Source organism: Lissotriton vulgaris, chromosome 12 (genome assembly GCF_964263255.1).
Source record: "Lissotriton vulgaris chromosome 12, aLisVul1.2, whole genome shotgun sequence".
Lineage (NCBI taxonomy): Eukaryota > Metazoa > Chordata > Amphibia > Caudata > Salamandridae > Lissotriton > Lissotriton vulgaris.
In genome coordinates, this window is record NC_141700.1 from 404,211,882 (window position 1) to 404,238,299 (window position 26,418).

A 26,418-nucleotide genomic window follows, 5' to 3' on the forward strand; every position below is an offset into this window, starting at 1 on the left:
CCTGCTCATTGTTCATGATGCCTCTAAGCCTTCTGGAGGTTGTAGTTTTTCATACTTTTTTTTACATTTTTGATCTTTTGTTATTGTCTCAACTATCCTTATTGTTTCCATGTTATTATGTATTTTCTTTCGAATTACCAAATATTTTTATCAGTTTATGCCTTAAAATCACCCCTCTAGTGGGTTTTGATTGTTCTTTGTTTCTTATATTCATTATTTTTCCGGACCTCAGTGAAATTGCCCTTTTATGGCCCCCACATCAAACCTAGGAGGTCAGGGGGCTGGGTCTACCCTGCCCCCTTTTTGTCATTTCCCCCTTTGTTTTTGCCACCTCTTGTGTCTCGATCCTACTGAGACACAAGATGGCGGCCGCTCCGGACTGTTTGGAATGTTGACAGACACCCGAGAGCCAATCATCTTTCCGCTCGCGAACTCACCTAGCACGCTGGAACGTGCCCCGGTGCGCGCTTAAAGATATATATATTTTTTTGAACCTAAATTACTCAAAATCCACTGGAGCACATATCTTGAGACATAGCAAAGGCACATCGGGCTACCAGTCCCTACAATTTTGCCAAGTTTGGTGCAAATCCATTCAGCCGTTCGGGCTAAAAGTGAGTCCAACCGCCCTATGGAAATTAACATGGGGAAAACACGTTTTGGGACCCCCCTTTTATCTCGGCCCCCGCTTGACGAATCCCCCTACATTTTCAGGGAAGGAGAGGGCCACGAACTGTGAGAAATTCACGAAGATTCGTCCACCGGCGCCAAAGTTATTCCCAATAGAATGTTGCGGATTTCCTATGGAAAGTAGATCCTAACTATAACCACCTACTGGCGACCGCCAGTAGATTATATATATATATATATATATATATATATATATATATATGTGACCAAGGCCGCTGGGACGGCCGAAACGCGTTATGACAACCTGTCTAATGGCTAAATAAAAGAATGCTGAAAAAAGAGATGGTCCTTGCCTCGTGTTTCGCTGGGGAAGCGTCGCTGCTGCGAGGTATTTGCAGATATATATATACATATATATATTAATATTATCCACCAATTAGTTCACTTGGAAGTGCACTCTTTGCACTGTTGGTGCTGGACAGTAGGGATGAACTTCCCCCTACTATAAATTATCCACCAAAAGAAAATAATGTCCGCACTCGCTCAATTTGATAAGTTGGGTTTATTCAACAGAGACTTCAATACAGCCCCCTTCACCTACGCGTTTCGACCGCTGGTCTTGTTCACAGTGTTGCCACTAGTCCCTTGTCTCTTTCTAGCTTATATACCTTCTAGTCCATTTAGCACATGATGGTGCCTTCTGGGTGAGGTAGTTTTTCAATCACTTTTGAAAACTTTAACGTTTGTTTTGCAGTGAGTCCTATAACAGTTTTTTGTTCTTATGGTCACTTAGTTTTTTTGATACCTTCCAATTGGTTTATATGGTTATCTCATGCCACTATTTGTCGCTTTTCACGATAGGATCATCCCATCATTTCCTTTGTAAGGGTTTACAGCGACAGACGATTGACAGGCAATCCATCTTGTGATTCTCAGACGTTTGCTGTCACTTTGATGTTGTTTTATTTAGGGCTCAGTGCCCTTGAGATTTCCTTTTCAACCTACTGTTTTTTCTTTTTCTTAAATGTAATGTTGGGCTCAGTGCCCATATAGTCTTTTAATGTGACCTGTATATTATCAAATTCTGGCATCCATGGTTTTTCAAAGAAACAATCATAGTCCGATTCATGTCCCTCACATTCTTTTTCACAGGTGGACATACATTTCTTCATCCATATTTAATCCCTTTGGTGTCTTAGTTTTAAATCTTATAATAAGGTGTGACTCCAAGCGTCTCAGTTGGAGTTCTCTGTTCCCTCCTCTTTCATCTGGAAGGATAGTTGCCAGACCGCTGTAGCGTACATCTTTCCATGTTTTTGCTGTATGTTGGAGCATGTGTTTCGCTATGGCGAAAGACATGTCGCCATTTTGAATGGCTTTGATGTGTTCTGTTTCTGTAAAGGGCAGGTAGTCATTCCAATATAGTGTTTTCCGCATGCACACGTCAGCATATATACCACATACGTCGTTTTGCATGTGATAGCATCCTCGATATTGAAGATCTTTCCTTGTGGGTCTATCAATGATTTTAATGATTGCCCTATTGTGCATTCCTTGCATTGATGTCATTTGTTGAAGCCTTTTTGCCTAGATGTTAACCAGTCCTTTTTCTTCTTTAACTGGAAATGACTCCTCACTAGTTTGTCTTGTAGTGAGGGTGGTTTCCTAAATGTCATAAGGGGATACTCGCCCAATTGACCGCCGATGTCGGGATCCTTCTTTATGACATTCCAATACTTATTCAGTATTCTTCTAACGTTTTGACTCTTCACTGTATGTTATAATCATCCTTATAGGTTCAGGTTGTACTTGTGTCTTCTCACCTTCCATTTTGTTGATCAAAGTTTCTGTTCTGCTCAATGCTCAATTCCTAACTACTGAAGACCCTATTATGCCAACAAGGTACTTTCTGCCGAAAGTGCACAAAACATTAAGGAGACCTCCTGGAAGACCCATCATCGCAAGCTGCGGCTCAATATATGAGAATATTTCTATTTATGTGGACCACTTCCTGGTACCGATAGTCCCCACACTGACATCATACATAAAGGACACAGGAGACTTCCTACGAAATTTGATGAACATCGCATGGGTAGAAGGATACCAACTTGCAACCATCGATGTAGTGTCATTATACACTTCTATAACTCACAGCATGGGCCTAACGGCAATGGAATTCTTCTTCAAACAAAAACCCCTGGAGGAATTACAGCACTGGCGGATGATCAAAGAAATGACAGAACTATGTCTGAATAATAACATCTTTCTTTTTAACAAGACATATTACGCTCAACGATGCAGAACCGCCATGGGGGTTTCATTTTCTCCGAGCTACGCCAACCTAGCAATGGGTTGGTGGGAAAGAACAATAGCTTGGAGGGATGAAAATGAACATAATACATCAAAAGTCATACTTTGGCTTCGTTTCATCGATGACTTGTTCCTTATCTGGAACGGAACAGATAAGGAATTCACTGAGTATCTAAATGAACTTAACAACAATGAAATGGGGCTGAGATTCACATCGGCCATCAGCAATACGGAAATAGTCTTTTTGGATACTAAAGTGTATGTAGAAAATGGACAATTAGAAACAACAGTACACCGAAAAAGTACAGCTACAAACAGTGTACTACATGGAGACAGTTTCCATCCTGAAAATCTGAAAAGCATCCCCTATGGGGAGTTCATCCGTATGAAAAGAAATTGTTCCAATATGAAGGAGATGAACTCTAAGTACAAAGAAACCACCAACAGATTCCTAAAAAGAGGATACAAGTACAATGATGTAAGAAAAAGAGAACTCAATGCCAGAGCATTGAGCAGAACAGAAACTTTGTTACAGCCAATATTTCAGCACGGGAACCGTTTCCAGAGAAAAGAAAATACTGGCTGAAACTTCTACCAGGTTGCTGGCAGTTAATCAGATTTCTTTTTTGGCGCTTGAATCCATTGATTGACCCACGGTGGATCCATGTAGGTTCCGTAGATCTAGATATATATAGAAAACTACTAAATAGATTTACACCAAATTACAAAAAGTGATCTATGTAACCACTCTACATATATCCCAAATATGGTGCAATTCCATTTAACAGTTCAGGCTGTAGGTTTGTTCAACGGTCCTGCAGGAATTAACATTGGAAAACACGTTTTGGGATCATTTCTTTTTCTCTTTCCCCACCTGACACATCACACTAAAACTTTCATCACAGCAGCTGAACTGACTAAAGTATACGTTGTGAGCACTTCATGAAGATCCGTCAAGCGGGCCAAAGTTATTGGCAAAAAAAAAAATGCTCTTTCTATGGAAACTAGGTTTTAACAATAGCTACCCACTTGTGACTGCTAGTAGGTAATTATTTGAATATAAATGTATTCACTGAAAAAAACAAAAGGTTACAGGTGCGTTGTAATTTGGCTCAGATTTCATTCAGTCAGTCAGTCAAATATTCTTTATTCGATAAAATTAATATCATAAAAGACAAGGTACAATTATACAAAAAGTTACAATCTAACAAATTTCAATACAGTACATTTTTTCCATCAATGTTAAAAAATACAATACATATTAAAAAGAGAAATTTCAAATATTAAAAGTTTTAAAAAAAAGGAAAATATATACCATTTAAAAACTGTCAGTACTACTGCCTTGATAAAATGGAATACGTATTTACACAAGAGAAACATTACTCAAAACAGCTTTGAATCTGCGGAAGGCTGATGGTATTTTTCCTTATGCGAGTGGCTGCCGTCAAAAAACTGGCCACACAGAACATAATATAAGGGTTACCCAATTGCATTAGGTATATTAGAGCGGGCCTCACCTGAATAAAGCCCGCCTTCTTCAGGAGTGGTAACAAATATTTCCGTCTACATACTTCATAGTGAGTGCAAAACATGACAAAATGGAGTGTGTCTTGTAATGAGAAGCAATCACAAGTGCAGGGGTCCGCCTTGTCAGGTGCGCACCAAGTGCGGAAAACTCCTAAGGAGTAATGAATCAGGTTTAGGCGGAATCTTGTCAGCAGAAATCTGTGGTGTCGATTATTCACCACTATTAAATATGGTTCCGGTCCTGGGCAGCTGACCAGTCCATAATTTTGTCTAACAAGAGGCTTTCTCAGCTCCGTCTCCTCCCGATCTAATTTAAAAAGGTCCTCTAGGGCCTTTTTTGTTGGCAAAATATCCTTTTTGGTTATTAATTCGGGAGAATAGAACATGTCTGAGCGACCTATTTTTAACAGACCATTTTTGATATAATTCAGCCATACAATTTTATCAGACCTCTCTAGATGAAGGCAGTCTTTAATAATGGAGTGGTTTAAAGTAATTTCTTTATTAAGCCAGATTTTTAGCCAATACAGAAGGGGTGCTATTTGGATATAGTCTGAGATATATCCAATCCCCACTTCCGTATGTGTTGTAAATGTGGGCGTAGACTGGGGGACTGAAAGAAGCCCCCTCAGAAATTTATTTTCTACCAGTTGTATTTTTTTGGGTACGGTGCAACCCCATATTTGGCATCCATAGGAGGCCACTGCCAAGCATTTAGCTTTGTAGACCTTAATGATGGCTTCAACCGGTCTGCCTCCCAGTTTTTTAGCAAAGCTCATAAGGCCCGAAACACTTCTACAAAAAAGCATACTACGACTTGTATTTTGTGGAGCCCAGGTGCCCTTTTCATCGAACAGTACCCCCAAATAGGGAAAGGAAGACACCCTACAAACCACTTCATTATTACAATAGAAATTTTTTAATTTCCCCTTATTTCTGCCCTTCCCTGCGATTAAAACCTGAGATTTTTTTGCATTGACCTTGAGATCAAGGTTACTCATAAAGGTGCCAAAGGCGTTCAGCAGTTTTTGGAGGCTCACCCCAGTGCGGGCCATAAGTACGGCATCATTCGCATACAGGAGAACTGGTATTACCTGCTCCCCTATACGCGGAATATCCTGTGAGACCTCCCCCAGCTCAGCCTCCAGGGCATTAATATAGAGTGTAAACAACAGAGGTGCCAAGATGCACCCCTGTCTTACCCCTCTATTAGAACTAAATGGCCTTGTACAACGTCCATCCATACCCACTCTTACTTTGGCAGATAAGTTTGTATGGAGATTTGCCATAAAGTGCACTAGGGGTGGGTCCAGATTTCATTCATACAAATCCTTTGATCTTAAGCGGTCATAGTTACCTGAGCTAACTAGAAATTATGCTTAGGGCTACCGGTTTCATGGTATTTATTTGTTTGACATTTCCTTTTGAATTTATCCATATTTATTTTTTGCTAATTTTACCTGTATTCATCCATATTTATTTTGGTCTTTGTGAAAAAATAAAGCTGAAATTAGTATATTTTCACATTTATTTAACCGATAAATGTGCACTCATGTGTGAATGCCTGCCAGGTTTAAGTGCTAGGAAAACACGCTGAAGTTAAATCAATAAGCTTATATGAAACATGCAAATTACAGTATCAGCCTTGTGTATATCTACTGCTGTTAAAGCCGCTTTACTAAAATCCCTTTCTTTTTTAAACCCTCTTTCCCATCAACCTACACAGCTATTGGCTTGGCAGTCATGAGACAAAATTTAGAATTACTCAAAAAACAATCCAATTTCCGTTTTTATCCACATTTAAAAATAAATATAGACACAAAAATAAATATTTTCTGTCTGTATTCATCTGTAAAACTCTGTCAAAGCGGAAAACAAGGAGCTCTTATTATGCCCCAGTGATGCACTGCTTATGACTTCACATAATACGTCACTCATAACCTAGTCAATGATATCACTGATGACATCTCAAATGATATTACTGATGACATCGTCCAGTGATTGCGAGTGTTTACTAAAGGTGTCTGAGGGTTAGAGAGTTAAGGAAAAATATTACATTTAAATTACATACTATCTGTACTACTGAGTGATACTATTTCTGACACATAATTTATATATGTGGCTGTGTGACTGTGTATCCATGTGCGAGTGGCTTCATGGGTGTGTGAGTGACTGTATGGGTAAATAAGTGGGTGTGTTAGTAGCTGTATGGGCGAATGACTGGCTGTGTAAATGGCTGCATTGGTGAGTGGGTTGGTGTGCGAGTGGCTGTATGGGTGAGATTGGATGTGTGGGTGGCTGTATGGGGAGTGAGAAGCTGTTTCCGTATATGTATGTATATGTAACTGAATGGGTGTGTGAGTGGCAGTACTGGTGACTAAGTGGCTTTGTTAAGAGGCTGTATGGGTTTGTGAGTGGATGTGCGAGTGGCTGTGTGGGTGTTTGGGTAACTGAGTGGCTGTACTGGAGAATGTGTGACTGCATGATCGGCTGTATGGGTGAGTGGATGTGCGAGTGCTTGTACGTTTGGGTAAGTTTGTGGTTCTGTGGGAATGGGAGTATGTGAGTGCTTGTATGGGTGAATGAGTGGCTATGTTCAGAGGCCCTATGCACGAGTGTGTGGCTGTGTGAGTGGATGCATAGGTGTGTGACTGGTTTTCTGAGTAGCTAAATGGAAAAGTGAGTGTTGTGTGATGGCTGCATGAGTCAGCGAGTTGGTGTGGGAGTGGTTCTATGGATGAGAGAGTGGCGATTTGAGTGCTTGTATGGGTCTGTGAATGGGTATGTGCTGGGGTGCGAGTGGGTGTGTGAATATTTCTGTGGATGATGTCATCAGTGATGGCATTTGAGATGTCATTTTCATCAGTGATGTCACGGACCATGTAATGAGTGATGTAATATGTGAGGTCATAAGCAGTGCATTGCAGGGGCAGTAGTTATAGTTAGCTCATGTAACTAGGTATGAGTGGAATCTGAGCCTTACTATAATGCTCATGTAACCTTTGTTTAGGTCTCGCCTATGCAGCGCACAAGTGCTGCATAGGAGAGGACCTCATGTCAATCAATCAGCTTTTCTCCCCACAACCGTGCATGCGTTCAATTGCCTTCAATGGAAACGCGTGCACGTGTGGAGATTCACTTGCGGGAGCGAGCGCCACTATATGGTGGCAATATTCGCTCCTATAAATGAATCGCGCCAGCCCCCCTCCTCCCTTCTGCTGCCACGCAAGGCATGCACGCGCCTCAAAGTGCAGTACTTAAGATCGGCCATGTTAGCAGAGACAGAGCGGACTCAAGCCTCCGAGGCAGTCGGGCCCAAGTACGGGTCCGTTTGGTCCGAGGAGGCCCGAGGAGACCACAGCACGCACTAGCAAGCCATATTCCCTCGCTCCACCCCACATATACGTGAGCCGGAAGGAGTCGCTCCCCGCACGGTTATCTGACAGCGGCTCGGACACAAAAAGAAACGCAGTGAGCGGACGCCAATCTGTTGCATTTCTTTCTGCACTGTCTGCATTCCTCTGAAGCTCAAGTCGCTATATGGAAAGACCGTGCGTCGAGGCGCTTGGCCTTGAACCCTCCACAGTCGCGGTGTGGGTGGCAGGAGGTTGGTGAGGCTCGCTCTATGTCTAGGGGCCCAGTGCTCCTCACACTGAATAAGCTCTTTGCCTCCAGGAGGACACTGTACTTCCAGGAAACTACCATACAAAGTGTCATCAGAATAACAACAGTAACCTTCTAGCTGTGTGCGCTTGCCCCCTCTGGACACTGGTGAACACTGAACACGGGTGCACCTGTGCCCCCTGCAGCGTGACCTAGTCTCAGGTACGCGCGGGTTTGCGGCATCAGTTCAGCAACATTTAACTGAGGACAGGATACCTATGACCACATTTCACACCTTATTAAACCCACAATCCACAAGTATTGAAGTGGAGAGCAGCTGCCAGTTAAATGCCTTCACTGCGACAAGGCACGCTCACTAACACTACATCTGCTGCTACGCATAGCAAGAAGGCAAGGAACAATTACAACAAGCATTGGCATAGCCAATAGGTCTAGTTTGTGTTGGAGCGAAGTTCATTGTGCGGAGGTTGGAATGGGCACACCAATGAGGGGGTGCCCCCGCAGGCTACCCGGGGCGAGGCGGCTTGGCTGCATCTCTACAGTGTTTTTGGATGAGTCATTGTGGTGGCTTCCATGGTTGGGTCCGAGCTTTGCAAGGTCGCTCAACATTCTGTGGTGCAGCAGGAAAATCACTTTATTCCTTTTGTGTCTTTCCGTAACACAATTGGATTATGTAGAGTGCTCAGATTCTCCCATGGCGTATCGATTGTCTGGTTTTGATAGGTGGGCGCCGGAAAGCAGTGAGTGGGAGTAGCATGCACACCATGAACCCCGTGAGGGGGGATGCGAGTGGACTGTGAGGTGTAATGGGGTAAAACCTACTGATGCACGGTTTGGAGAGAGACGAAAGTATGGTAAGGTATTAGATTCTAGTGTCTTACAATACAGACATTAACGGATGCCTGAAACCACGATGCTCGGCTGAGTTGAGTAATGACTGACGCGGTGAGACAACCTCCTTTTCTGGCCCAAAGTGGTAGTAAATGGAATGAGAGCTAACAAGTGCACAATGATCTTGGGTAAAAAAGAACTATCTGCTTGGAGAACGAGGGTAGCAGAGGGGTCATTTTTGATAGGCACTAGGTTGTAAGTGGAGCATTGTGGGCAGCGGAAGTGGCGTATTCCTGATTGCTCTGATTATTCTTCATCCCTAGGGCCCCTTCCCTGTCCCTCTCCCCTCCCTATTCGGAATTAGCCTCTCCAGCGTAGAACACTCTGGTGCTAGGGGGTGAGATATACTTCGCTCATATATGCAGGCCGACATAGAGCATATTCAGTCCTGTACATTCACAAGTCAGAGACGCCCTTATCACAGGCTCTTCCGGGCATTCAAGGGTGGCAGCATGCTGACGGTTGACATACTTTCTTAAAATGGGGCTGCCTTGGCTATTTGCGAGACCTATTGGCTTTGCAAATGCTTTTTTAACGAAATGTTGGTACACCCCACCTTCTTACTACTCAGTTCAGTGGTCCAATTTTAATCACTCTGAGGAAAGATGTAAAGCTAACGCCTTTAAACCATGGACTGCAGTACGGCACTCAATAGAATCTGTCATTTAGGCTCATCTTCTGGTCCTTTTATCTCCTGATGGGAACTGGAATAAACACGGTGAACCGGTTAGTCGTGTTGTTGTCTAGGATCATCTTCAGGTTGCCTGAGCGACTCTTGGAATTTTGTGGTTTGAGTGGGCCTGCCATTAGTTTGGGTGAGTGGTGGCGTCCTCTGGGGAACACTGGAGCAGTGGGCTTGCCTTGCCCTTTTAATGTGACAAACGTGGATGCCATTTCTTTCACCCCTAAGATCCCGGCGCCAGGACTCGACAATGAGCTGGCAGTGGCTGTACACCTCTTGCGAGGTTTCTGTGAGCAGCAGCCCCTCATCCACGCGGCTAGAGTCCCCCTGGTCGTCTGATGTTTTTAGTGAGATGCCGGACACTCTCCGCCGGACGTCTGTCACGAACGGTGACACAGAGCAGCCACAGAGGGTCCCAGGAACTGCAGCGTTAACAGTAAGTGGCACTGAATAAATAAATGAACAAAATTATAGCTCACAGCTCAGGGTAAGCTAGGAAACTGGGATGATTCCAAATTCAAATGGGGCCCAAAGAACACCAGAACTTAATAGAATGTCTCACACTGAATGCATGAATGAATGATTGAATTCGTAGCTCTTCAGCTTTACAGGGTAAGCAATAGGCAGGATCCGAAGTCACGCTGAGCCTAAAATACCTCAGCACCAAAAGTAAGGTCACATTGAACGCAAGGATTCATCTACTTATAGATCAAAGCTCTAGATGGTAAGCCATTTCTGCGTTGACCGCAATCTTTTTTGCCTTTCATTCTATCCACACTGCACTAATTTTCACAACGTATGCTAGTATCTGTAAATTATACTGTTACACCCATTATTCCCTTTCTTGCTGTGCAGTGCCCTGACATCTGAGCTGGGTATAGCACCAAAATGCTCATAAATACCAGAATTAAGCAGATTTGCATGCGGGATATGCAACACTGAATATGTTCACACTTCAGATAACTTTGCTGGGACCCAGATACGTCACGTTGTGTCTAATGCAGCTATGTGCTGGTGATAACGGACAGTGAGGTATGGTTGTATTTGTGTACAATTTATTTTCCTTCGCTATCCCAAACTCTACCTAACACACAAGAAATCAAGATCAGAATCCTAAAACAACTAAAGCACAAGAAATTATAACCAAAAAGTAATAATAATTGTACTAACCTACTAATTACTAATCTTGGATCTGGAGTAACGTGCTACTTTTGGCAGATAGTGCTTCAGTGTCTCTTCAGAGGCAGAAGCGCTATAAACTTACAATTACAATTTTGATTTTGTAAAACGCTGTGAACTTCTGGTTAAATATCATGAAGTTAGAAATGTGCGTCATTCGGTTTATTGTGTATTTTCGCACTTCAGAGCATTGCTAAAATGGACGCCATTGTTTTTTTGTTTCTCTCTGTAGAAGCTGAAAGTGTGACAGATATGCCCAGATGTGAGCCCATGGTTACTGTGCCTAGGACCCAAAGGTCACCTTCTATAAGGAAGCACACAAACCCCAAAACGGCTTTGAGTTTGCTTGAGTTTCCGTTCGGAGAGAGAAGTGATCCAACAGTTCAGGTTGAACTGTTCCTATTGGAGGAGGGTTAAGCCTGATTTCCATATACCCGATCTTTGCCTAGAAAAGCATAATCAGCAAAAAAGAAGGGTGGACTGAAATGGAGCCACAGCAATTGCCAGTGGCTCATATAAATTCAAGCATCCCCTCCATCTCTTTTTTTGGTTGAGGCTTTGCAGCACATGCAGTATTGGAGTATGGCTTAGAAGCCCTGCCCACTCTCAGCCCATATTTGTCCTTGACTTGTGCCCTTGTCCTTCGTAAATGCTGGCTTGCGAGCCATTATTAGGCATGTTAGTCCCTCCTTGGTACATCCTTGTCTGCATTTGTAACCTCCTATGGCGACTGGCCCTTTTACTTCTGTTGCGACACAGTATGCCTTATTCAGTCTGTAAGCACTCTTTTCTATCATGGGTTTCTTCTACTGCAGGCACGATGCGCGTTCCTCGCCATGCACGCTTTCGCTTTCATGCAGCCCCAGACATTGGCTGCCGCTTCTTTGAAGTCAAATAGGTCTCTCATTTACAAGAGTTTGAGCTAATGCCATTGTAAATCACAATACCTTAAACTCTCGTAAATGCAAGACCTATTGCATTGCAAATGATTGTTTTTTCAGGGCATGTCTAAGGTTTTTTTAAATTGCATTTCATAACAATAGCGTCCTTGTAATCTTTGTTTTTTGTTAGTGAATTTCGGTTTAAAAAAAATTAGTGTTTCCTAATTGTAACCTGTAAACTTTGAGACTGGGTGTTTGAGTAGCAGTAGGAGTCAGTGACTGGGTGTGTGAGTGGCTGTATGGGTGAGTGAGTGTGAGTGGGTGTGCGAGTGCCTGTGTGTGAGTGACTGTGTGGGTGTGTGAATAGTGCTATTGATCTGTGAGTGGGTGTGAACACCTGTGTCTGTGGGTGTGTGAGTGGTGCAATGGGCCTGTGAATGGCTGTGGAGGTCTGTGCGAGTTCCTGTGTGCATCTGTGAGTGGGGGTTTGAGTGGTGCTAAGGGTCTGTGAGTGGCTGTGTGAATGTTAGTGTAGGTGTTCAAGTGGGTGTGTGGGGTGTGAGCGAGTGTTCAAGTAGGTGTGTGGACCTGTGAGTAAGTGTGTGTTTTTAATTTTTTTTAACCCGTTGACTGCGGAGCGGATTTTGCCACGGTGCGGGCATTTTAATCAGAAGGCGGGGTTTGGCCACCCCCCCGGGCCGTCCCGCGCACACACCCACCGTCACGTGGGATGGCCGGTGGCTGTACTCAGCATGGAACTGGTTAATTGGGGTCTGGATCTGCAGATCCATCAGAATCTGGGAGGATCCAGGGATACTCGTGTGGTAAAATAAAAGGGGGTTTGGACAACTTCTTGCCTACGGGGGTGGTAACTCACAGGCCACTCCATTAGTCCCATGGGGTCAGGGTACCTCTACCCTGACCCCCACTACCACTTTTTAACTTAATTTTCCCTGCTGAGAACCATTTTCCGGATGTACAAAATGGCACCCAAAACTTTCCTATCAGGTTGCGGCCAGCCAATGACAACACTGCTGTTGGCACATGGATTCGTGAATCCAAGGAGATCTGTGGAGGATCGGCAGAAAATCCATGTCCCAAGATGTACAAATTTGAAAGAACTACTGAAGAACAAAGAGGGTTCTTTATAGACCAAGAGTTGGCTTTCTGCCAAATTTGGTATAATTCCATCCAGTGGTTTGGGCTGTAGTAGAGCCTAAAATCACTATGGAAATTATAATGGGGAAAAAATCTTTTTTGACCCCCATTTTTTCTCAGCCCCTGCTTGGCGGATTGCTCAAAGCTTTCCATGTACAACAAAAATCATGGGCACACTTTTTGGGGAAAGTTTTGTGAAGATCCATCAAACAGCGCCAAAAATAGAGGCAAGTCTAAAAACACTTTTCTCGTATGAAAACATTGCCCCAACTATAACTACCTACTAGCAGGATGAATAAATATCTTCACAACAACTCGGCAGGTTCCACCAAGACTTTCGCAGCACAGAGAGAATCCACAGCACGGCAGTTTCCTCAAGGTATTTTTATTTTAATGTTTTCTCTACACCAAGTGCAAAACAAAAGGACGGTCGACGCGTTTCGGCTGATGCCTTCAACTGGACCATAGAGTCCCACCATCTAGACAATCTATTTAAAGTGACTAGTGCAATTGATCCCTTGTTTTTTTCCCTTAAAGAATAGACTAGACCATTAACCCACTTGCATGTGTCTATAGCTTGTCTAAAATTAACTTCCATTTTCTAAAAAGATTCATCAGCACATTTTCGCAATTTATGACAATGTTGGCGCCACTGGATGTTTTAAACTCACCTATGTAAGCAACACAATACCTTTTATAAGTAGCCAATACACCAATAAACGTTTACGGCCATTAAAAATAGGTTGCATTTCTCCCTATTATCTAAAGCAATAAACATCTTCATAAATGTTTAAGTGCTTGTTTTAATAGTGTGTTCCACCCATTAGGCACATTAATGGTGCATGAAATAACAGTTTTATCTGCAACAAATTAAACAACATTGCTGAAACTGTATGTTAATTGAAAGCAGTCCCATCGTCATTGAAAAACGAGATAAAATGTGAACAAAGGAATATATGATAGTATTATATTTTTCAAGGGAATTGCAAAACGTCTAGTGAAAGAGTACTTTCGTCGGCGCTGAAAATATTGCAGTCCATCACATCCACATTCGTAATTTAATTGATTTAACCTTATTGGGTTTGAACTGGTTAAGGGTTTAGGTAGCTGGAAAATTTCAGCACACCCAATACTGGACAACAAAATAGAGATAAATTCACAAATATATTTTTTCATATATATTTTCAAATTAGACTCGTAGGTTTTTTGCTGCCTCTGCTACCATTGTTTCAACTGGTTAAAAGAACTGATTTATGAACGTAAAACACATTAAACTAGTATATCAAAATTATAACCTTATTTTAAGAATAACCATGGAACTACACGTTTTAATAAGAAATTCATTTCTTTCTCTTTTAAACTTGTGTATCTATTTTTGGCGGAAAGAGGCAGGCAGCTGATAAAGGCAAAAAAAATCTGACAATTACTTTTCTCTTTCCGAGATAGGGGGAAGAAAGGGAATTTCAAAATTCATCAAAGCTAACCTTCTGTTATGTACAACAGGCTAAGCTGAAAAGAATGTTAACAAGTTCAATTTTCATTCAATCAGCACTGCTGCTCTCTGAAATGTTTCATTGCAGTAAAGAAATAAAAATAATCTATATGGTAATTATGAGGATGAATCTCCCAGTAACTTTCAGCTACATGAAAGGTCAGTTCTATTCAAGATATTTTATCAGTCCCTTGCACATACTCCTGTCCTGTCATTTTAAATCTGAACAGTATTTTATTTTCCCATTTACAGCTACCTGCAGAATTAAGTACTTAAGCCAAATAAGAAAAAAAAGAAATGTTGAATGCTGGCAAAGGCTATAATAGCGTTGAGATAAATCGTTCAGCTGCACTCTCTCAAGCCTCTGGGGCTGGAGATTTTTCTTCTCCTGGTGCACTGTGGGTATTCAAAACTTGTTCAACATGATTTCATTTCATTTCAGGCACTGCCTGAGAAAACTAAATTACAGAATCAATCATACAGAAGGTCAGAGTGAGACTTCATTACAAGTATTGCATGCTTGCATGAATATCTTTCATTTATGACTGACCCAATATGTCACAATAGCTGTCTAGTAAAAATAATCCACTTTCTGAAATTGATGTACTGCCGATGTCAATGCTACTCAGCAGGCTGGGCAGATTACAGAGGGGTGTTAAAGGAAGAACCCTCTGGAGCACGAGCAGCAGTTGCGCAGAATTGCCATCTTTTGTAGATCAAAATAAATTTTGAGATGATCATCTAAAAAAGCCTCCAAGAGAAATGTTTTTACTGTAGCTTTCCACTTACAAGCGCTTTATGATTTTAACTGCAGTATCAGGATATGAAAAAAAGATAAATATCTGTGCATCGGGACCATGGGGCTCAACATTCTTTTAGATTATTATATTTCCCATGATGATGTGTTTGTCTGGAATACATTTAGAAAATATATTCGGAAAGAAGGCACCATATGAATTCATTTTCTACGTTTATTCTGTTGCTTTGTATATTAAACAGCAATGAGATGTCCACAATAACCCAATGCCAATAAACATGATAGGGGTATAATTAGCTATCAGGCGAACTATTTTAGCCAGACTGTTAATGAAAAATCTGTTTTTCTTAAATGGTGAAGTCGTATGCATATGTATGCTAATCATCTTGCCTTCACACTCCTGTGGGCCTTGTAGTAGCCACATAGCAATAACACAAAGTACTATTATATTTTAACTGCATTCCTATGGGAAATATAATGCGAGAATGGAGCAAAACCATGAGGATGCAGCTAGCCAGCATTTTTCCCTGAGGGAGACATAAGAAAACCTTGACATAACCTATTTTTACCCATGCCTAAAGCAATTCTACATTCAAGTTTATAGGTGAACATGTCAGGTAGTGCAGAGAACAAAGCCAAATACTCTCTATTAATCATAATTCTGTCCGAATAGATTTCATGGCTCTAACATTTTTTGTTTTGTTTTTTAAACTCGTGACATTTAATCAAAGCGACTTCTCAAGGATGTTACTTCCGCATTACTAATACCATTTCTAAAAGCAGATAAGTAAACGTGTTTATCGTGTTCTGTTCTTTCTTCCCTTACCATTTGTTTTTTCCTTACTTTATCTCAGTTTAACTGCCAGGCTATTGAGTCAGTTTACACGTGCCTAATGCAACATTAACAACGAAGCATTAAAGTAATACTATCCAAATATTACCATATAATGGCCTTATTCTCCAAATGTACATTTGCATTATGAGTTACTTTCCTGCCACGTTTTAATCATCACAGTTATAGTAAATTTAATTGACCATGAAATGAAATTTCATAGCCAACATGCCTTTTTTAAGCCACCATTTTATTGCTGTTAAAATGCTTTTATGGAGAAAATGTAAGGCACTATACAGAATGACTAGATTACAGAACAATTTAAGTATTAATAAACAGCCCCAGTTTGGCACATAACACAATTTCAAATAAAACCTGGGACAGATTATCTTTTCCATTCATACTTAGTTAATTCAGTACTGTGTATGTCCAGATCAACATATAAATACATTATGAGAAAACAAATGGAGTCTGTTTTGCATGCACATTAATTGGATTTGTGGGTTTTATATTCGGACTTAAGTGAACAGTTGGAATGTGAGTAGTATGCAGGTTGTTATTGTTTACTTTCTCAACATATTTCAGAAGGACTGAACGTAGGCACATTGCAGCCAATAATTTAAAAGATCACGCAATACCCTTCTAACAGACTGAGGCATAGAAAGCCATCTCATGAACCTTGCAAAATGCAAATATGGACTTTGGGAAAGTGTTAAGTCGGGCTGTAATAAGATGGCTTCCAATTTTCAGAACGCGGCAGCCTGTCCCGAAATAAACGAGGGAGAATCAAGTTTAGGATTCTGGCATGAACTCACAAACCTACGAATTAACCTAGCTTATACAATTCAACAGAATACAGTGATTTTGCAGACTTGAAACCTTTTCAGTAATTGCTCTCATAACTCAATTATCAAGCTCATTTTTCCGAGCAATTTCCTTAAAGTTCTAGCTTTTCATATTGTAGGCTTTTACAGAAGAAATTCCCATTTGGAATAGTGTCACATACCTGCTTTCTAGGCAGGAGTGTACCATTAAAATAAATAGCAGTCTATAGGAATATCAAGCTATATTCCACTACTTTTCTGTTAGGATGCCAAGCTGATGGAAAAGTGTAGTGTCACACTTACAGGCAATCAATGGTCACATATGGCTATCAAATGACTTGATATTTAGCAACATTATCTCTTATCACCTCCTAGAGATTTACTGGTACCTCAGAACAATGTAGTGAGACTACCACCTGAATAAAAGACACTTACACTGTGAAGTTAAGATATGCGATATGCCCCCCTCACTAAAAGACAGAAAAGTAGGGAGACATAATGACCGAGGCATTGAACTTTACGTCCTTGGTCAGATGAAGGCACTCCTCAACCCTTCACATCTGCCTTTGTCCTTCAATATTGAACCAATTACATTTGTATTAGATAAGAAAGCCATGAGGGTAAATGTGTATTCGACAGGACAACAGCTATTTTGTTTAGGTGGATGAGACAGTATTTAGGATGGACATTGAAGAAGATAACAAGAAAACAGGACAGGTATGTTTGATGGGATTGAGGTAATTTCAGAGATGCTGTAGAGTTTGCCACCATGTATATTTCTAGGTTTGTGATGATAGGAGATGGGACAGAGTAGGAGCACAGGGGTTATTTCAATTTTGCGAGGGGGTTGTCGGGAGCAAAGTAGTGCCTTGGAGTAGTCAGGGAGACAAGTGATATTTTACGTTATATGTGAATCATTTCTATATACCATTTACACTGTGTTATTAGAACATCAGAAAGATTTAGACTTCTATTCACTGCATTCACCCTTAATTATAAGTTTAAGTTGTAACAGATTTAACAAGAAAGGTAAGTATTGTGTAGATGAATATTAAAGCTAAATACAATCAAGAAATTCTTCAGGATACTGTTGGACTTAAACCTACTTGAAAGCCCCTGCCTGCCAAAGAGACTATAAGAAATCACATCCTTCCTGACCATTAAGTACTTTTTTTATGACATGGTTTCAACTTCATTTGTTTATTTCATCAAAAGAGGTGTCCAATCGCATGCTTCAGTAAGTCAAGCTCTTGTGTCATTGTGATGGCCATCTTAATGATGTACAGGATGTGGTTGTTGTCAATGTTACATCTGCATTTTGAAGTATTTTTCTATTTTGCTTGACTGCTCTTTTCAGAGTCAAAATCATATGAGAAGCCAAGGCCTCTGGCATCTCCCTGTATTCTAGAATTATTTTCCCTGGCCCATTTCTGCGTCCAGCCTTACCTACTGTACCACCCAACATCATTTTCCTATCTTTCATAATGTCTTTGATATTCATTATTTTGGTTCCTGCCATCTTCCTCACCCACCACCTCACAATTTCAACCTTCTGCCTTCCCAAACCATTTCTCTCGCAGCCCTGTATAACCCCCCCCCCCCCACACACCCATCACTAGTTCAACTATAACTACCTCCGCTATCTTCCAGGGCATGCATGCCAGCCCATTCGGTCCAGTGCAGACAGCCCACAAATCAGCTGCTCTTCAGTCTGCCAAAGATTCTATCTACAGTTTGTTAGCCCTAACAGTCAGGACATGGCCACTGAAAAATTAGCGATTAAACACTCTGAGGCAGTAAGTGAGTTGTCCGAAATGGTCAGCCTAATAAGATTTACGATTTTGGAAAATTACTTATATGATACTGTGCATCAGGACCAGCCAATTCGTTTCGTATTTTTTTTTAGAAATATATTTATTGAGCAACACAGCCCAGGACGTGTGCTTGGATGACAACTCCGTAAATAATTCCTGGGGGACGGAATTAACGTGTGAACTGAGATTGGGTCTTACCTTCAAAGATAATCCACACATAGTAGTGTAGAAAACCAAAGTGATGCTTCATTGTTCATAGCAATAAACATTTTGTTAATAACAGAGTGGGTCTCCTTTCTTGTGTTCATATCTAAGATCTAAGAATATCAGGGATGGTCATGCAGTGACAAGTCTTATTTTTGTGATGCTACTTGAGTTACATCCATGTGTTAAGAAGGCCTCCACAATTCTGCAATCAACGTGCTTGTCCCTAGGGTCTTCAGTCACCAGTCCATAGTAGCAATTCTGTGTGCCCTTTAAATTTCTAAAAGAGGATTTCAAATTGACCACACTAAACAATAATTTGCAGAATATGATCAACAATCATTTTTTAGCTTTAGCCTCATGGACTGGTGAAGTCCCAAAATAGTAAATTCAGTAATTCACATTCTCTATACTTTCCATATTTTGTCCCAGGTGAGTCACTGAGGCTACTAAACAGGGTTTTGAAAGTCTAAGGATAAAGCAAATGTTTTCCCATGTGGCTGTACCTGGGTCTCTCAGGATATCAACCTCACAATCTAAGCAGCCAATTGCCTTTTTATTCCATATAATCTGTATTTCACTTTATCAATGCACCTTCTTTCACTTCTAGGGCATGTAGATCCTTGAGCATACTGAAGAGAAGAAATGTATCTAGAGCATGATTTGCTATGCGAAGATCATTCCCTGCATCCAGTTTGTCCAACAGGTGAATTGCAGACTGGTTTGACAGGAAAAACAGTTTCTCTTATTTAGATACTTTTCAGTTTTCTCATGCCAAATACCTTTTACCTGTCTATAGGCAAACGCTTCATGTGGGCCATACCCAAACCTCACAGTGGGCTTAGAGCCCCTCCAATGACTATCACTGGTTGGCTTTAATATCGCTCCATTGCTTTTGATTCAATAGCTTAGTTTCCTCCTCTTGTGTTTGTCCCTCCCCTTGGAGAACAGTCTCTTTACCATACTTTTGATTGGTTGAATGGTATCCTTTCCACTGTTCATATTTTTTTTAACTAGATCTAATGAAGTCAATACGATGTAAATAAAATGAATTCTGAGTTAACGATTTTATCGTGGACATATTTGCATACACCAACTGAAAGTCTTTGATTTCATACTTTGCTTGACTTAATGGAAAACACAATGCTAATTAAATAAATCGCAAGTGAAAACATGCATGGTTTTAAATAAACAATGGACAATCCATTTGTTTGCTTAAAAGATTGGCATTTTTCGGCTCATGTACAATGTTTATAGATATCTAAAGCCCAATTTTACATCTAATTTGTGGAATGGGCAGAGCACCTTATGGTAAGGTAACACATTAAACATTCTACATCATACAGTCGCTATTAAAGACCATATTTTTTTGCAACCACTAACAACTAGCTTTTAAATGACTGAAGATTTGGTATGGACAATCTGTCCATGTATGTCATTTGTTGACTCTTTATCTCTAGGTCTTTACGAACAGCAGAGTCAACACTTTTTAAGAACCTTGTGAGACAGACTAAGCAAGGCCAAGCTCAACCTGTCTCACTTCTGAAGAGCCAACACACTACCTGAATTCCAATCGGATTAATTCAATTCCAAAATTACTTTACTACCAAAGTCAGAATCTAGATTACACCCTTCAAGTCTTTTTAAAAAAAGAAATCAGATTAATTTGATGTACAACATCTTTAAAAGGCCATAACACCGATAATTTCAATTAAAATACACTCGACTTAAAATAGTGGTTTTCCATCAATGAGTTTATAATGGATGTTGGCACCTGTTAAAACAAGGGGTATGCAAAATTGTATGATTTTGTTTGAGATAAGTTTGGAAAAATTATGGGATATTATGTGAATGGCTCGATATGTGGCTTGGTATTTCATTCAAAGTCATGCTTTGTGGGAAAAAAACACTGACTTTAGTTGATGGCAGGAGACTGGTTTGAACAGACTATGTTCCCATAGAGACCTTGTCTGGTCAAATCCGACTCCAGAGAATGGCATGAGATGGCACCTAAAGAAAACGTTAATGAATTTTGAGAATTTCACATTATGAGAAATTCACAAATTTTGCAAGCACAAATAATAATTAGCATAACCCAAGTTAAACTCCTACAGATTTGCAAAAATGAATACATTGCAAGACAGCACAACATAAAGATGTCATGTGAAATTGTAATTCTTCAAATAAAGTAATATCATGGTCATTAGAAATGCAATATCGGCCTACCATTGGCAAACCATTATTATGGATTACTCCTTCTTGCTCCAACAGATTTCGAGATATTGTAATTGATGGCAGATCCAAGCTTTGTGGTGGAAATTGGGGTGTAAACTCATTTCCGTGTGTAGGTAATGGCTCACCGAGACCTTGCAAGGGCAGCAGCATATCTGTTAGCGCAAGTGTAGGGTCTGAGTCAGGAGGTGGAGTTATAGGTGGAATCTCAAACTCTTCATCTCCAAGGCTTGGAGTGTGGAATGTCTAGGGGGATGTAAAAAAGGAAGTACATTCAGTGTAAACAAGCAATAGGTTTTAGTTATATTTTCACATTCAAATTTCTACAGAAAACGTAGATTTACAACAGCTGAAAAACTGAAATGCTGTAACAACTATGCCGTGAATGAAACCCACATTGACAAAACAGCATTTGCACAGTGAGTCAACACTCTGCAAATGTGCAAGTGCGCTTTAACTCACATAGGGAAAGATATGGAGGAATCTGGAGGGCAGAACAGGCTCAATTCATCCATGCCTCCTATGGATAATCAAGCAGTGTGCACGCCTATGTTCCGTTGACTTCCATAAAATGTGCAGTCTCGGTTGATCTTTTTATAGACAATCTGATGTTTTGGGCCCCAATCCTGGTAATCGTACAAAGGAGAGAGATAAATGCAGCCCCTCCTAACTGCTGGTCATGGGCAATGACTGTGCCCATCTTTTAAAAGGGAGATATCTGTGGCCACAATGAGAGATATTGGCCAGTAACTATGCAAGTCACTTCTGAGATACTTCACAGAGTCATGTTAGACTAACTAGAAACCTAGGCAAATGAAAAGGGCATATTAACACCAGCCACTACGGGTTTCAGCAGGGTTTAGGGATGGCAGATCAGTGCTTGAATTTACATCTAATAATAACAAGCAAGTATGTAGTTGCCAAAGAGGGTTGACATTTTGGGCGTTCGTAAATTTATGTGTGGCATTTGACAATGTTATAAGGGGGAAGCTACTGTCTATGCTACTAAATAATGGTGAAAATCCCAAAATTGTTTACCTCCTTGCCCACATACATACAGACATAGAAGGTAGAATTAGGTATGGACCAAATGCGGAATGCACCCCATACATTAATGTTAAGGAATGTGTCAGACAAGGTTGTGGGCTGGCACCATTCTTTTTTTTATTTTTACATTAATGGTCTTGAGATTTAGTTGATCGAAGCTGCAGCTGACCTGGCCAGGATGGGGACACAACAGCTACCTTTACTTATATACGCAGATGGCTGTGTCTCTAGAAACATTTATATAGCTTTGCGATCTTTGTCAGTTCTGAGTCTTTCTATGAATAAAACCAAATCATACGCAATGGTTTCTGTGAATCAGCGAAGCAGACTAACCCCCTTTCATTTCAGTGGAAGAACCTAAAATTTGTCCCTACATTTCCTTATCTGGGGGTACCATCTGATAACAGAAACACCTGGAGGCACCTAAAGGGAGTAGGGCTGCACAATTTGAACAGGCAATTGCGTCCCTGTGTAAATTGCTTCCAGATTAGGGTCTATGCCCCTAGATGCAGCAATTACTATTTATAAAGACAGACCCATATCATTTGCTACCTATGGGTCTGGGGTATGGGGGCATACTGACCCTCCACCCAAGCAGAGTTGGGAAAACACATTTTTGAGTAGACAGGTCACTCCCTCCTATTATACCTGCGATCATAGTACATGAGGATTGCAGCATCTGGGAGATACAGTAAGGATGGCAACTGTACAATTGTGGTTGTCAATCTGGTCCATGCCTGAAGCAGTTTTGACATAAATGCTGATTACTGACAGTGTAAATTTAGCAGGGGGACATACGATCAAGGGGCTCATGTAGGAAAAAATGAACTCCATGCCATCGATAGATCTGACTGGTTTCTTAAGCCAATGTCTATAGACACTGGAATTAGACCTTTGGCGAAAAAATAATTGTTTAAACGACTAGAGGAAATGAGTTGGGATGGCAATTTAAAGAAGAGGGTGGTGGGGGCTTACCTTCCACTATGTTCAACACCCCATATTGAGCCATATCTGCTAACGGTTCAACATCATCAGAAATATTATCTGTCAAGATTTAGATTGGGCCTGGCTTTTTTCTGATGTCTTATCCCTCATATATGTTTGCTGAAAAAGACTTGGTTCCCTGCACATGTAATTCAAGAACGTCCCAAGCACATATGTTTTTCTTTTTCTGTGGGCTCTATAGAGAACAGAGAACTCTGATACTATTATCTCTTCCGAGAACCTTAAACATTAGGAAATTCACAGAGGCTCTGCCATACTCACAGTGCTCCAGACTAATCAAGTGTGCGTAACAGTATATAGATATATCTCTTCAGTTGTCAAGAGCAGGAGAATAGTCCAGAAATAAGGATATTTTTGATGCTTGCTCATTTTAAGGATACATGAATTCGCAACCATCGATGCTAGTGTTATTTTCCTCCTGTGCTGGCTTTGCTTTTTTCCCATTGTTCATGACGAGCTCAGCTCGTCATGAGTGTATGGAGGTGTACACCATGACGAGCTGAGCTCGTCATGAGCGTCCAAGGAGTTAATTTATTTTTAATTTTAATGTTGAAAATTTTAACATATTTGGGCATTATGTTTGTCTGCCCGATAAATTACTTGTTTACATTGTATGACTGCTTAGTTAGCCCTGAGAGGTCCAGGTAGGAATAACATTGTTTTAAATTAGGTGAGTTTGCCTAAATTGTGAGCACCCAGGAATAGATAATGATCCAAGTGAAGTACCTTCTTCACTTCTTCACGAGGAAGGAGGAAAAGGTAGTACATTTGGAAGGATTGCTTTTAACCATTTCATCTATGTACTAGGACATTTTATAACGAGCTGCTTGCTAAATCATTTGCACAATTGTCTCAACTGCATGAACTTTATATTGATAATGCATTTTATGAATCTTTTATATGTACGCTTTTATGGTTTTCTTGTGAACTGTTTAAAGTCTTGAAATTTTACCTTGTGTAGAAAGCAACAGAAATCGGTTGTCACCTGTAGGCTCGGGGTTGTCCAGCCACTGGATTGTGGGAGGTAATTTTTAAGATGAGGCATTTTAAGGGGGTTCATCCTTGTATCTGATTATTTTCTTCCTTTATGTAAATGGTGGAAGTGAAGCAAGGAAAGCAAATCGTAATGCTCTGCGTAATATGTTGTGTAATGCTGTGAACAATAAAAGCACGAAAGATATCTGACCCGAGTTTGTATTGCACTTTTTTCCTGTGCAAGCTAAACATCAGGCTTAAACTCATGTAATTGGGGGTAAGATACGTAGAGCCAGTGACATACCTATGTGAAAAAGATTTACCTGGTGGGGCTTTCATTATTTCCTTTGGAACCTTCTCATTAGCAAATGTTCTTCTTGGTACAACTTTAGAGCAGACAACTTTCGGGGCAGATGAGACTCCTCCCAATATGAAGATGTGCATATAATGTTTCTTTTTCGGATTGCCGTCAGACATTGCCTTCAACATTTCATTTTATAGTAGCAGAGTTTTTTACTTGAAGAAGGATTACTGTGCAATGTGTCTATAATAGCTATGAAATAACAGTAGGAAGATAAATGGACAGGTCGTTCTCATTAACCAAAAAGATTTAGAGGATGTATAGCGGTACACACCGTGTAAGTTCTTGCAATTGCATTGGGCTAAGCTTCTATTCCATTTACACACAAAACAAGTTTCCAGTATATTTATGTGTTTCTATTTTTCCTGCTCTGAAATAACTTTAACTGGCTGAGATTAATTCAAATATTTTATCCATTACTTTTTGCGCTGTCTACTTAATAAATTGGCTTGGTCAGCATCCAACTGTCCACTCACCCAAAATGCTCTGTGCATGTTGCATTCAAAATGTCCACGTCAGGTCATTACATTTGATGATGTATACATTGGTAGGTATTGTTCAACAAACATGCAAACCGCAAATATCCACAAACGTTTTAGGGCTATTTTAAGTACTGCTATATTCATACTACGTGTTTTAGGTTCTGAAAGAAGTGGGCCCATGTCACTATTTGCCTGGGCATGGCTCAAATTAGACAATTAACCACTGCGGTTCTAACTAACCAAGCAGAAAAGCAGCCTCTATAAAACCCAGAAACAACAGTTTGGTAACTGCAAGTGAAAGGCAGAGAGAGAGAGCAGAAAAGTCGGCACAACAGACCTCCTGCAACTTTGGAACAGGGGTACGTATTGATGGTAAATGACAGTACTAACACACAAGGGACAGATTTGTTTGATTTGTATAAACTGTCACTCCAGTGGAATTAGATTATACCTGCACTTCACAGTGACTTCTAAACAAAGCTAGCAAAGTAGTTCAAGTTAATTTTGTATATGCCCTTTCAACAGCAATTAAGTCAGACAATGTGGACAAAAAAATCTTCTACATTTCTACCGTTTTTTTTTATTTCTGCATATTAATTATAAACAACACAGATGCTGGTCTGAGAACTCAGTTTACCTTCAGATTTTGAAGGACTTGAGCAAATTAAGATTAACTAACCAAACAAATCTGCATGGCCTCCTGCTATGACATAAGTAATATTTCTAATAGGGAATCATTTATAAAATACAGGTTTATTCTAATATATGTAGCATCGCTTTCTACTCATTGCAATGACTTTCTCTTTTGGCATCACTGTAAGCGAAATAATCCATTCAATGTTGTTATAAATAAAGTACATATTGGCTAATTTCTACAAATGTTGATTTCATTTGCACTACAGAATTCGCTGCCAAGATGACAGAGCTATTATCATCAGTACCCCCAAAACCACCTAGTATGTTGTATCTTGGTGATACCACTACAGAATACTGCATTTCTAAGTGCCAATTTCAGTACTACAAGGCTTCATTGTGGACACTGCTTTGCAAGGCATATTATATTAGAGAAGGCAGACCAACTCTATTGTTGAATGATACAATGAGAACAATTCAATTTAGACATCTTGATTTAATGCCCAATTAATTTTATACATCCATTATTGCTATGAAATGGGAGTTTTCCATTCACTTGTGTATTACTACACACTAAATTAGCTCATGTTGGGCAACACCTATTCCCTCTGTGATTTAGTGTATGAACAAACATATAATGGATGACAATTGTTAGGGGAGAGATCAAGCTACACCCTGGTCATGGATTATGGAAACCCTAGTCCATTCAATACCCAATTTTCCTTTATGGGCTTTAGTACTACATGAGCTTTTTCTGGGCAGTAATTGGCTAACAATTAATTGATAATCAAACCGTTCAATACATTTTGAATAAGAGATTTTTTTGCTGAGAGCCCGTACCTCAACATTGTGAGAATTACAATTTTAAAGCTATTTAA

General features: G+C 40.4%; 1 protein-coding gene across 1 annotated transcript in view; it reads right to left on the reverse strand.

The window, feature by feature from the left end:
* TOX3 (TOX high mobility group box family member 3) overlaps window positions 1-26,418 on the reverse strand; it is a 198,655-nt gene that overhangs the window by 31,987 nt on the left and 140,250 nt on the right. The window contains exon 4 of the mRNA XM_086945173.1: window positions 21,032-21,283. Coding sequence (XP_086801299.1) covers window positions 21,032-21,283 — 252 coding nt within the window. The remainder of the gene's footprint in view (window positions 1-21,031; window positions 21,284-26,418) is intronic.